Below are 13,750 nucleotides of genomic sequence, written 5' to 3' on the forward strand. Positions count from 1 at the left end.
AACAACTCTCGAATCCGAGATATTGCGAATTTTTTAGAAAAATAGTGCTTTAAATGTGTAGACAAATTTTTCTGATCGAAACCGATGCCTAATTCGATATCTGCATCCTCGAAACCCTTCAAATATACCATAAAATGTTCAAAATTTGATCGGTCGATTTTCTCGAAAAAACCAATAATATAATATATACTATATAACCTTATGTGAATTTCGAAAAAAAATTTTTTTGGCCCGAAAATTTGATAGAAGAAGAAGTTGACCACAGCGAACACAAATCTGCAATCAGTTTGCTCCTAAAACGTCTCAATTTCTAGATATTTCGAGTTTTTTGGGGACATTTTTTAGAGGATTTGCTCTGCCCTCTGGTGGCATAAATCTAAGGCTTGCAAAATCTAGAGTAGATTCCTGTAACGCAGTTGTAATTATCAAAGCTTAGTTCTAGCTACTTTTCCTAGATTTCGCTATATAGGCAAATCAAAAAAAAAAAAAACTGGTGGATGCGCTATATCATGAGTTGGTTGATGTGATTTAAGGACCGTTTTTAGTACGTAATTGCATGCTAATACCTTTTGCAGCTATGGACGGATTTATTTCATTCGTTTCAAGTATTTTGAACATGAGTAGGGACAATTTATTGATTAAGAATTAATTATATTTTCAGAATGAAAATAAATCATTATTATTAATAAACATTGATAATTGTTTCAGAAATCCCAATAATGAAATATGGCTTAAAGTGGATCAAGGAATAAAAGAGTAATGTAAGAATGATCAGTATAATATGGTACAAGTCTTACATAAATAAATTGAACTTAAAAAAGGTATAAAAACAAAAAATCCTAATTCTCAATGATTTTGCCTCTATAGCTTTTGAATGAACAGATTTTCTCTAAAAACATAATTACACTAAACGCTATTTAACAAAAACAAAACCATTCTTTATGAACATAAATAAAAAAAATAATTTTATATAAAAGTAGAAATATGAAAGTCGATTTTGAGATTAATTTCTAAAAATACATCATTCAGGAGTGGGAAAACATTTTCTACTTCATTTTAAGCAGAAGTCATGGAAAAAATAAACGAAATACATGCAACAAAACTTTTCCTTGGACCAATTCTGAAAATGAATGGAGTTGACTAAATGTTGTTAACGTCGATTGAATATTCTTCAGTAATTCCTCTTTTAACATATTTAATGCATGCCGAACAACCTTCAAACAAAAGCGAATCCGAAACTACAATTAAAAAATACAATGAAAACACTTCTTGTTATTTTCATTTATTTATTATTGGAAAATATGTAGATTGATATAAAAAAAGATTCACTACTGGTTTGTTATTGCTAGTCCATACCAGCATGTAGAAACACTTGAAATCAATACAGAGATAAGTATTTTTATATTGGAACATTAATCCACTGAATAAAATGAAGGAATATACAGGGCAATACCTTACAACGATACGAAACTTCAGAGGATGATTTGTTAGATCGTTTTAAGGAAAAAAGGTTCGAAGAACCTTTTTTACAGAGCGTTGAAGTTCAAAAACCTAAGCAACTCTTAGGACCTTCATTTCTTGAAAGACCTCAAGAATCACTGTCTGAAGTTTCGTACCACAGTTAGGAACCACCCTGTATCAGCAATCAAAACTTACCTCGATTATAATTTAACAAATTAATCGCATTTCGAATTGAAGAAGAGGCTTTTTCATATTTATACCTTAATACATTTTTTTACCTTAAAATTACTCAATCAAAATAAGTCTATAGAAACATTTTTCGTCTATTCAATGTTTTATATTAATTACAATTCAATATAATTATTTTTCACTCACATACTCGTAATTGTGATGATTATAGAAAATATCCTCTTATAATTCCATAATATTAAGAACAAGAAATATTAAATTACAGCAAGTTGGAAAAATGTCGATATAATTATAATTCTCAAATTAAAGTACAGGCTCCGCCTTAAATCTGCGAGATCCAGCAATTTTTATTGCAAATCCACTTTAGGAGGATCGTATCATCTACATATCTAAATATGCGGTTAGAAATTGTGTAGTGATATCAATAAGTCTACTTTTAATATACAGAGGGATTATACTCCGTTATGAAAAATATATTCAGGTACAGGCAGCCAGTTCTCGCCTAGATAAGTAGTGGGTCTGTACACAAAAATCTCCTTATCATAGTTATCACACTGTCGTCTCCCAAAAGTTCAATACGCGAGACAATCATTTAGTTGTAACCGGGGCAACTTTGCCGTTTTTCACTTCTTTCTTGTTATTGCAACCGCCGTTAGATACAGGAGATATGCATATTACGTCGTCGTTTGGCATTTCGTCAACATCCATCTTTAATTCATCATCGGGTAGTGGTCCATTGTCTTTTTCCCATTCTTTCAGAATGTTATCCAAGTTATATCTGTAGAAAGGGAAGATATGCTAATATAATTAACTGATTTAATGATGCGGGGTGTTTTAATAGTGACACTTATGACAGTAGTGAGAATACTAATGAATATAGGAACGAATTTCTTTCAAACGTGAAATACTAACTAAAAGTTAAGGAACAGAAAACTCTGGTCAGCTGAGTGGACTGCACATGATAAACCGAATCTAAAGCGAGTAAAAACACAAGAGTCAGCTGGCAAGGTTATGGCATCAGTAGTCTGGGATGCGCAAGGTATAAAATTCATTGATTACCTCCAAAAGGGCCAGACCATCAACAGCGATTATTATAGAGCGTTATTGGATCGTTTAAAGGATGAAATCGTTACAAAAAGGCCCCATTTGAAGAAAAAACAGATGCTGTTTCATCAAGACAATGTGTCGTGTCACAAATCAATGAAAACAATGGCAAAATTGAATGAAAAAATGTGGGTCCTTGCTTCCAGAACGCAAGGTGTTGTAATTGAAAAGTTAAGAAACAAAAAACTCCTTTTTTTCCAAATAATTCCAAAATGGCTGAAGATTTTTTTTGAGCGACTCAAAAACAGCTTATATTGAAAACAATGCTCATCATATTGAACACGCTCAGTAATTTCTCTAATTCTTTTTGGCAATTCCATCCAAAAAAGATAATTCTTATGCTTGTAGGTTGGTTTTTAATTTCCAACTATTAGGCCAATTGAAAAGTCCCCGGTCTGATGCACAGATGGCGGTGAACGACCGTAAAGTGAAGTTGATCGAGATAGCAGACATTGTGAAGATATCATCTTAACGTGTACATCTTAAATCATTCACGAATATTTGTACCTACATGAGAAAGCTGTGTGCAAAATGGGTGCCGCGCGAGCTCACAAATGATCAAAAGCAACAACGTGTTAATGATTCTGAGCAGTGTTTGAAGCTGTTTAAGTGCAATAAACCTGAATTTTTGCGTCGATATGTGACAATGGATGAAATCTGGCTGCATCATTTCACTCCGGAGTCCAATCGACAATCAGCAGAGTGGACTGCACACGATGAACCGAATCCAGAGCGAGGAAAAACACAAGAGTCAGCTGGCAAGGTTATGGCATCAGTATTCTGGGATGTGCATGGTATAATATTCATTGATTACCTCCAAAAGGGCCAGACCATCAACAGCGATTATTATATAGTGTTATTGGATCGTTTAAAGAATGAAATCGTTCAAAACGACCCCATTTGATGAAAAAAGGTGCTGTTTCATCAAGATAATGCGCCGTGTCACAAATCAATGAAAACAATGGCAAAATTGCATAAATTGGGCTTCGAATTCCTTCTTCAACCACCGTATTCGCCAGATCTGGCCTCCAGCGACTTTTTCCTGTTCTCAGACCTCAAAAGAATGCTTGCTGGAAAGAAATTTAGCGCCAATGAAGAAGTGATCTCCGAAACTGAGGCCTATTTCGAAGCGAAAGACAAATCGTACTACAAAAATGGTATCGAAAAGTTGGAAGATCGCTATAATCGCTGTATCGCCCTCTAAGGCAACAATGTTGAATAATAAAATCGAATTTTGCCAAAAAAATGTGTTTTACTATGGTAGACCGGGGACTTTTCAATTGGCCTGTTACCTTATCAGTTTGTTGCACCCCTTGTACCTGCTACTGACATAATTATTCATGCAGATCTATAAATTTACCTTTTGCGATAATTGACGAAAAAGTTTCGAATATGGTGTTCGGTTTTGTTGCCCAAAACTTCTGCAATGCTCTTGAAGTCTTTTCCATATTTTCTTACTCCTTGCACCGCCAACAGGAGTTCTTCATTAGTCCATCTAGCGTTAATCCTCATGTTTCCATCATTGTTAGCCCTTAGTTCTTCAAGTGAGTCTGAGTGTTTTCTCTTCAACGAACTGATATGTTGCTTATTCAATTGTACCTGAAATTATGGAAAAGGCTTTTAGAATATTATTATTTATCATAAAATTAATTTACTCCCAGAAATTAGGGATGTAACCAGTCGTTGTATAACAAATAGATGCATCAACAAAATATTATTACGATATAGGATTATATTTTCAACAAGAGTAGAAAATTTAAAAAGACACTAACACTTCACATGTTTACCAGAACGCTATACACAAAGCATAGCTAACAATATCAAGAGAACCAATCGGTAACAATATAAGAGAAAAAAGGTGGAAATGTTACTTACCCACAGAGATGTCTAATTGATAAATTAATAAAAATAAATACCAAAAAATTCAAAATAACTAAAACTGTACAAATTGAGTGAACGGTTAACAAATTGAATAACTAAATTAACATTAAGACAGACGTACGTTTCGGAATTTTTGTATTTAATAATACAATTTTTCCTCATCAGTGACTTATAGTTCAACAAAATTACAGAATTAACCAACTCACCTCTTGTATATCTACTTCACAAAAATTGCAATTGGGGAACATCAAACTAACTAAACGTAACTGTTTCTCTAGTAAGGATTCACAGAGAAAGCAATTACTTCAGTAAATATTGCAATATTTTTGAAGTAGATATACAAGTGGTGAATTGGTAAATTCATTAATTTTGTTGAACTATAAGGCACTGATGAGAAAAATTGTATTATTAAATACAAAAATTCAGAAACGTACGTCTGTCTTTATGTTAATTTAATAATTCAATTCGTTAACCATTTACTCAATTTGTGCGGTTTTAGTTATTTTAAATTTTGTTTTGGTTGGTTATTAATTTTGTCATTTTTAGAATTGGAATTATTCCAAGACAAAAATAAACCAAATATTTTATTTTTTTTATTTATTTACTTCTTTATTCTTGACCTCTAATACAGTACAAGTACTGGTGACAAGGCCTATTTAACAATATACAAAAAAATAATACTAATAATATATCATGAAGATATATTATTGTGGAGGAATAGACACAAAGTTGTCAATTTTTTGATATTTATAATGAATATCCTTCCATACCCCCCTAAAATATTTCACAATTTGAGGACAACACTTTTATCTCAGAGAAATCATGTATATGAATCTTCGAGCAACAATTGCTGGAGGATCGTAAGTTAAGTAGATATACAGATTTGGTAAATGCATTCTTTAGGATAAGATATTCAACGTTATTTTAGAGAACACTCAAGATTTTGTTTTTCGTTGATTAATTCCTCCTATACAAAGGAATAAATTGTCGTAACCCAACCCACAGTTGCAGAGTGACCAATATTCAAGCCACAGAGCTAGATCAGGCAGCAACTGTCACCACTCACCATCCCCAAATTGACATTGACAGAGACGACTGATATTTTGATTCTTGCACTGTTCCTTTGAGTATTATCTGGAATAACATTGAATATACTATCTTTCCGAATTCATTTACCAGTCCAGTATGTGCTTCACATCGAAAGCAAAGCAAACGAAAACAATAATAACTGTAAAAATTGTTCGAAACAGTTTCATGTGAAGATTTCACCTTAAAGGTCTTATAACAGATTATACAACAATATGTGTATGCTTCACACTATCCAGTGTAATATATCCATCGTAACATATAATCAATTCGTCAAAAAACCAAAAGGCACTACAGGTAAAGGCACAAAAATATATACATAACTGAACATAATTTGGATAAGCGTGATTGAATTTCGACCAATAAAAACCTAAAAAATGGTGTGTCTTAGGTGAGGGTACAGGAGGGTACTGCAAGGATGAGAATGCATTCTTTGGAGGGGTACTCACTTGTCTTTGAAGAGAGTCAATTTCCCGATCCATAGCTTTAAGCAGTTGCACTCCTGTCTGACCGGATGCCATGGCTGCCAAATCATCGTGGCTGATGTACATTCCTCTGGGGGGTTTGCGCTTGTGCCTACCCCCAAGCGAGCTGCCCCGCTTACCTCCAACAGGTCCTGAAGTAGGCCTCTGCATACCTGTTCGTCTGTCATACACACGGTCACTAATATTAATGATTAGGTTTCTTTGGCGGATAGGAAATTATTGCATCGAAATGAGGAACTGAAGGGTCTTAATCTTCGGTAAAACTAGCTTTATGGTTTGGATCAGGATGTAAGGAGGAAAGCGTCCGGGAAATTATAGGTTATTCATTCCAGAAAAGCCTTTGTTGTCTCATGTAGTGCCATTTGGTTTCACCACCCATCTGGTGGATAAAACATAAGGTATAAGTAATGCAATCTTGATAATTATGCAACACCCCTGGATCTATCCGATTATTCCATGAACACAATGAAAAAATTAAACTCAAAGAAATGCGTGGAAACGAAAAATTTGAAAATAGCACCATCCAAATTTCGTGATGCAATAATTTCCTATCATCCATATTTCTCGATGAATATAAATGCCTTTAGATCTTCAACTACAAAAATAATTGACAATTACCAGAGGGAAGAAATTACGCGTTTGATACTCATACGTAGATCTACCTAATCCACTAATGAAGATTCCATAGATTGTACAAAATTTGAATATAAACCATTAAAAAACTATACGTAAGTATATAAAAATTCAATATTTCATCATTTATAGAAATAGAAGTACTTGGTAAAATTTACAAATAATTTGCCTGATTTTATCGTCCTTTTCATATCTTCATCGATAATTTTATTTTTACCCCTTGTATTCATTCTAATGGATGTAATAATTACGTTTATAATGATTATGTTGAATTTTATATCATTGCATTCACTCATCGAACTATAAACTAATAATATTGATAAAAAATAATTTTTCTTCAATATAATATACACAGGAAGGTATAGAAAATATTACACATTATAAAACATTTTCGTTAAAAAGACACAATATTCCAATTGCTCCAATGTTTAAGCCGAATATCATTAGAATCTCTTATCATTCAGATAAACTAACCGACTACAATGAGATTATAATAAATAACATCTCCTATATACCCTTCTGTGGTCTCCAAGGGAGCATGAATGAACGAGCGCTCCTGACACCAGGTCAGGAATTTTTTTAAATAGCTATCCATCCTCTATATCAACTTCTTGCTTGAGCGATTTCTTCTCTCTGGTAGTTTTTTTCGTTGAGGCATTCAATTCTTTTAACGTTTACATACCTCCAGTGCTGAAAGCAGGAATTGCAATGGTTTCCTTTGGGGGTATGTTGCATAATTGTACAATGGATGCCACAATTGGTACACTGACCTCCCTCACCCTGTATATCAACAAACAAGTCTTAATGTCAAGATCCGATTGATTATTTTCAACATAAATTACAAGACGGTTCATTTCAATCAATAAGTCCCAATAGTAGTTCATTTGAAGCGACGCATGAACATCTTTGAAAAAGATGATTGGATGTATGAAAATTTACTAATGATAATCACATAGTTACAATTTTATTGTTTGATGAGTTTTCTTTTGAAAACATTTTCGAATTGTAATTTAAAGTGGGAATAATAGAATTTTAATATCTATAAACTCAGCAGATAAATGCTATTCTTGTCATGATGCATTCAATGTATGGTTTGAAGGGTAAAATCAGTTACATGTAAAAATAAATTGACTAGTTTGTTGTAATTTATAGTATAGATACTTCGTTCAAAATAAACTACATTCATTTTATTTCAAATTATATATTCATTCTTTTTTCATTTCTACAATTGGTAGATATATACAAAATAATACAAAACCTTTATTGAGGTTTATTTCAAAAATTCAGAATATATACTTTTGATTTGAGAAAAAAGATAAAAAAAAAGTAAGCTGAGATTATAATCAATGACTATAATTTTCCAAAAAAATATAGTTCACTTATAAATTCTATGGAATGATTTTTATTTCAAAATATATTTAGCACTGATAATGAATCGGAGATGAAATATTCTATTTTGTTTATTGTGCCATAATTATATTTTGAAATACATTTCAACATTTAAAACATATTCGAATCTTCCTTAAAGACGAACAATTTACATCATAATTAAATAATTATTTGATCCACCATTGTGTTTAATAACTTTTTGTCATGTGAACTTTTTTAAAATTACAGGTATAAAACACTAACCTTTCAAAGGTATTTTCATTTTAAAATTAGATGTGCTTCCTCAATGTATATTACTGCAATAAGTAATCACGAGAATCAAAATAAACACATATTTTAGATCAAAATAATTTAAGATTATTCAATTTATGTATATAATACATAATTTTCAACAATATAATAGAATTAAACAGTCAGAAATAATTGTCATTTCATTCCGATGGAATACGTTCCATCTTCATGTGCATTTCTTGATATTCCAGTTGTCTTGCCTTCTATAGGTTATCTAATATACCTAAGAGGATTACGGATTCAGTGTTAGGTGGCCTATAGAAGAAAAATAAACTTTTAGAAAGTTGAAAAATAAAAAAAATTAAAATTGAATATAATCTTCAAAGAGCAAAATCGACTAAAACACTGTCTATTGAATGTATTACGTTAAGAATTAATTTCATACATATATCTTGATAATGCTTCCCATTTTTTTTTTGTTAGTAAGAATTATTCGAATGTTAAGTAATCTAAGTAACACACCAAACTGTTCTAATTTACTGCTTCATAAAATGAATAAATCGAAATAAAATTGATGCACATTTCTCCTTTGATGAATTAAAAATATATATTTCATTTCTAGCAATGAAATATTATAAAATATAGCCATATCTATTGCTTTGATTAAAATAAACTACAAAACATGAATTAACTACAGTTAAGTTAAATTATATAAGTACTATCTTGCCAACAAAGTGTGAAAACTCAAAATCTCTCCTCATAAACTAATTATAGATAATGATACTACAACAAGATAAAATTACGTTAATACTAAAAAAACACGCATGATGCATACAGGTTAAATAGATTAGATGATGTAAACCTGACGAGATCCTCTTTAGTTCAAAGAATTAGTGTTAATGATGAAAACTGCTTATATTCTGGATTATTATCATCGATCACATACAAAAATGTTTTTTTTTGTTGTAACTCGCCACTTTGTGGCTCGTTTTTGAATTTTGAACTCGTGGAAGAATATCAATGCCTTCTGCACTTGTATTATAAATAACTATTCCCTAATTCTTTATCCGTTATCTGTTCATTGTGTCATATTTTGTAGAAATAAATCTGTTTCACACAGATTTCATGGTTATATTTCATTATTATATGTTGGTACTCAGAACTCTCTTGTCATGTATATCTATTAAGTTCTGCCAACCAACATTTTTCAATGCAAAAAGCACTAAACGATATTTATGACAATATTCTATTAATTTCAATGAAAATTCAGTGAATTAGAGAAAATAATGTATAATTTTCGTACAGAAGGCCCATTCTAACACTTGTTCATTCAAAAACTTGATACTTCATGGCTCGTTTTTGAATCTTCAACTTGTGGAAGAATATAAATGCTTTCTGTACTTGTGTTTTAAATAATTATTACTAAATTAACACAGATTACTTGTGTTTCACAAACAGTCTACTATTTGTAAAACCTACCGAAGAACTTTTCGATTTTACAAATTTATTTTCGCTGACAACATCTAGTGTTGGAATATAACTGAAGCAGCAACCTGAAAAATTTTAAGTTTAATAGTGTAATCACGTGATATTCAATTAATACTTACATGTTGTACTTAGTTTTCGAAAGATCTCATATTTTAAAACTCTTTCTTCCCTTACATTACACAATTGGAGAAATTTGTTGCCAATTAAACAAATTTGGAAAAATAAATTATTTACTTCAACAATATTTTTTATTGTTATTATTTTTCTTTGAAAGATTCTACATGTTTGAATCTATTCTGATCACCAAATTGTGTTCAGAAGTCAAAACTATCTTCCTTAAAAAATGCATTTTCCCCTATATTAGTTTTTATAGGATAATTTTCCATATCAGATAGAAGAGCAACATTATTGTTCATTATACATATGAACCACTTCAGCAATCAAATTCCCATTGAAACTGATGTTTCTCTTCAATTCACCACTGCACACTAAATTATTCCCCAACATCACTAATAGATTTATCACAACGAGCGTACTTTAAAAAAACTTTTGTCATAATATGACCTTCGTAAGAAAAATTATGTGATCTGCAATCATCTCTTCATGTTGTAGTATCATCATTCTCTTATTAATACTTAAACACTAATATATAGAATTATTTTTCAAGAAAAAAATAATCCTAAATCATGTGATTTCGTAAATTTTATAAGGTAATAGTGATAATTTAATATTAATTCACCTAATTGGACTTATTTTATTATCGATTACAGACCGTGCAACATTGCGTTTTTTCAATCACCCCCATAAAAAAGAACCTTCCACTCTTATAGTTTATCTTTTTTCAAATGGATTTAGTACTGATTGAAATTCATTATCACATTATTACATTTCGATTGTTGAAAAGCAAATTTACTTGAAGACACAGTTGGCTAAACAATGTAAATATGAAAATTTTTGGAAATTAATTTTGTTTTATTTCATTTGAGAACTTGTCTTCTTGTTTCAAGATAATATTGAAAATGCAAATTAATTAAGTTCATCCATAGAATTTCATTTAAGGGAATTAACTAAATTTTGACAAAATGAAGATGAAAGTACAAGTTTTAACTTGAACTGAAAGGAAAAAATGCCACGATAAGTTTTTAATGCTCTGTTTAGAGAATGATAAAATTTTATTGAATAATATTATTTGTACAGAAATTTACACAAGTAACAGATGGTAAATATATTACAGCGTTTTTTGAACAAATTACTTTGTTTAAATGAAATGAAACAGTTTTTTTTTTTATAAAAAAGCCTAATGTTCAAATAATTTGAACTTCCTCAATATCATATTCACAGAAAATATCAATAATTAATGCCTCAGTTCTTTCAACAACTCCATATTTCATAAGTACATTATATTTATTCTGATTGCGTCGAATTATTTCACAATAAAATTCTCATAATAAAAAAATATCTGGTTGTTTAAGGAGCTTGTTTCATTATCAGTATCTTCAGCTCGTATTTGATAATTCAATTCATTTCTTGTCATTTGTGCTTGTTCTGTTATTTTCTATATACAAAGGGCTTTGTTTTCCCCAATATCAGCAATTTAATAATTTTTTACACCTTCTTGTGTTAATGCTTCATCATTAAATGAATTATTTTTTAACTTTCAGTCTTTTATTTTTCCTTACCTTTTCTTCGTGATCGGATTCTTCGTTAGAACCTACTTCAGATCCTGCTTCCGATGCTACTCCATCATCCTTTGGATTTTGTAATTTTCGTGCTTGTTTATCCATCAGGCTACTTCGTGTTCTTGTTTTTTTCCAACCATAGTAGTATTTGACAAGACTAGCAATACTTTTGTCAGGAAGCTGTAAAAATCAAAAAATTAGTTATATATTACGAGAAGTTAGAATTACTATTACCATTTGTTTAATCCTATGGAAACTCTTTCCGTGAAACTGAAATGCCTGTTCAAATAATACTTTATCTTCTACGGTCCACTCATCAGGAAATGGGGTAAAGTTGGCAAGATCTAGAATAGCCCTTTCCAAGTCATGTTTGTGCCAGAAGAGCATACCTAGAGCTTGTTCTCCATTGTAACCATATTTGTCTTTGGCCAAAACGATATACTCCTCAACTGAAAAGCATTAACACATATTATATCTTGTTAATTTGAAATCAACAGAAGAATCAGATTTCTTCATCGGTCAACCTTACAATTCAAATAAGATGAATTAAGTTTAAGTTAGGAAATGAGTAATACTACTAGGTGAAATTGATATCTTAGTATTGATAATATAAAGATTCAAAAGTTAAACTCACGTTTGCTGTCTGAAATTGCTTCGGTGGGGGACCAAACTAGAAGTGCTCTATCAGCTAATAGTTCAGGCTGCCTCAGACCTTCAGGCTGTAATTCTGGACAAACAGCTTGATAATCTCTCCCAACTCTGATTTTATCAACAGGAACTGAAAAAAAAAGAGGATTATTCTGGAGGAATAATTTATAATAGAAAATATACTACTTCTTTATCATAATAGTCCTCATTGAGATGACATTTAGATTAGTAATAAATAATACCAAGTTCAAACAAATTAAGTATTCACAGATATATAAATCAAATATTACCTTCATCTTCACTGGTAGAGTCCGCTTGTGCATGCCCATTAGGACTGGGGCCTCGACTTCTTCGTCCATTCCGACAGTTTTCACCATTTTTTTCCGCCAACACCATTTTGATAATATGTACAAGTGAATATGGGGAGTTTGACTAATATTTACAGAATCATAAATGGAAAAAACTGACTTAATACGGATTTTTGCTAAATATTCAAATGCTCACAACAGAAGGATATGCAAGTCTCTATGGACTCTATGGCAAGTCTGCATCAAAACACCTTACATTAAGGCATTCTTTTTACATTGACATTTGACATTTCTTCTTCTTTTTCTGAAGTAAGAAAAAAAATTTTATATATTTTTTCATTTTAAGTTGAATTTTTTTTATGATTTTCTTCAATTATTCGTTGGGTACATTCAGATCTCAAAAAAATTAATATCAGATAAAATAGTTCTGTGTCCACAGGTTACAATGGAATTTGAGTAGTTCAAACTTTTAAAATGTTTTATGAACTACCAGGTTGAGTTCGGCATAGAGTATAGTACTATTCTATGTTTTAAGGAGTTCGGTGATGACGTCACACCGCCATTTTAGTTTTCCTGTCAGTGTTTGAAATCCAAACCAAACAAATAAATTGTATTTCAAATTAGTACGGTGTACTCAAAGATGTTGGCTTATTTTAATAAATAAGATTATTTAAGGAATGATTTTACTATTAATTGATAGAAAGAAAGAACGAGATGAATGCCAATAAGTTTGAATCCTAAATCATTCATCAGATTCTGTTAAATGGCGTGTTCATTAGTTGGAACATAACCTGAAAAACCAACATTTTTCTTTCTTAACTAATATTTAATTTATACTGCTATATGCTGGACAGTAATTAAGTTGAAAACCTAGAACCCAGCATGGAAATTGGAACGATCTACACTGAATAATCCAAAGATTATTCAGTGTAGATACGTAAAAAGAACTAGTCAAATATATACAAATATACAGGGTGTTCCATTTGAAAAAATGAAGTTGCAATCAATATGTTGCCCCCTCTGTATATATTTCATTTTTTGAAATCATTTTTAAAAACACTAGTCGATTTCGTGAAACTTTTGTTGAGAAATTTTTTTTTACCTCTTTTAGTAACAAAGTTAAAGGGAGGGTCAAATTATTGTGAAAAACCCGGTACAATTATTAAAT

At 31.0% G+C, this 13,750-nt stretch overlaps 1 protein-coding gene across 2 annotated transcripts; it reads right to left on the reverse strand.

Annotated features, from left to right (window-relative positions):
* Window positions 1-762: 762 nt before the first annotated feature.
* On the reverse strand, window positions 763-12,829 carry LOC123684214 (REST corepressor). Of its 2 annotated transcripts, XM_045623385.1 has the most exons (8): window positions 12,565-12,829; window positions 12,261-12,404; window positions 11,861-12,075; window positions 11,627-11,806; window positions 7,522-7,619; window positions 6,171-6,366; window positions 4,115-4,353; window positions 763-2,428 (listed from the first exon to the last, which is right to left on the reverse strand). In XM_045623385.1, the coding sequence occupies exons 1-8, from the start codon at window positions 12,668-12,670 to the stop codon at window positions 2,239-2,241; spliced, it is 1,368 nt and encodes a 455-aa protein (XP_045479341.1). In that variant the 5' UTR covers window positions 12,671-12,829; the 3' UTR covers window positions 763-2,238. The 2 variants fall into 2 exon arrangements, with proteins under 2 accessions (XP_045479341.1, XP_045479342.1); XM_045623386.1 differs by lacking the exons at window positions 6,171-6,366; window positions 7,522-7,619 and having other exon boundaries at window positions 12,565-12,828.
* Window positions 12,830-13,750: the final 921 nt, after the last annotated feature.

The sequence above is a fragment of the Harmonia axyridis genome, chromosome 7 (assembly GCF_914767665.1).
Source record: "Harmonia axyridis chromosome 7, icHarAxyr1.1, whole genome shotgun sequence".
NCBI classification, from domain to species: domain Eukaryota; kingdom Metazoa; phylum Arthropoda; class Insecta; order Coleoptera; family Coccinellidae; genus Harmonia; species Harmonia axyridis.

What these genes read in the sequence shown, in the direction of transcription:
- LOC123684214 (XM_045623385.1), bottom strand. Translation starts at nt 12,670, where the DNA reads ATGGTGTTGGCGGAAAAAAATGGTGAAAACTGTCGGAATGGACGAAGA. An exon ending in AGCAATTTCAGACAGCAAAC is followed by an intron (nt 12,076 to 12,260) that starts GTGAGTTTAACT and finishes AATGCTTTTCAG; the next exon opens with TTGAGGAGTATATCGTTTTG. An exon ending in TTCGTCAATTATCGCAAAAG is followed by an intron (nt 2,429 to 4,114) that starts GTAAATTTATAG and finishes CCCTTTCTACAG; the next exon opens with ATATAACTTGGATAACATTC.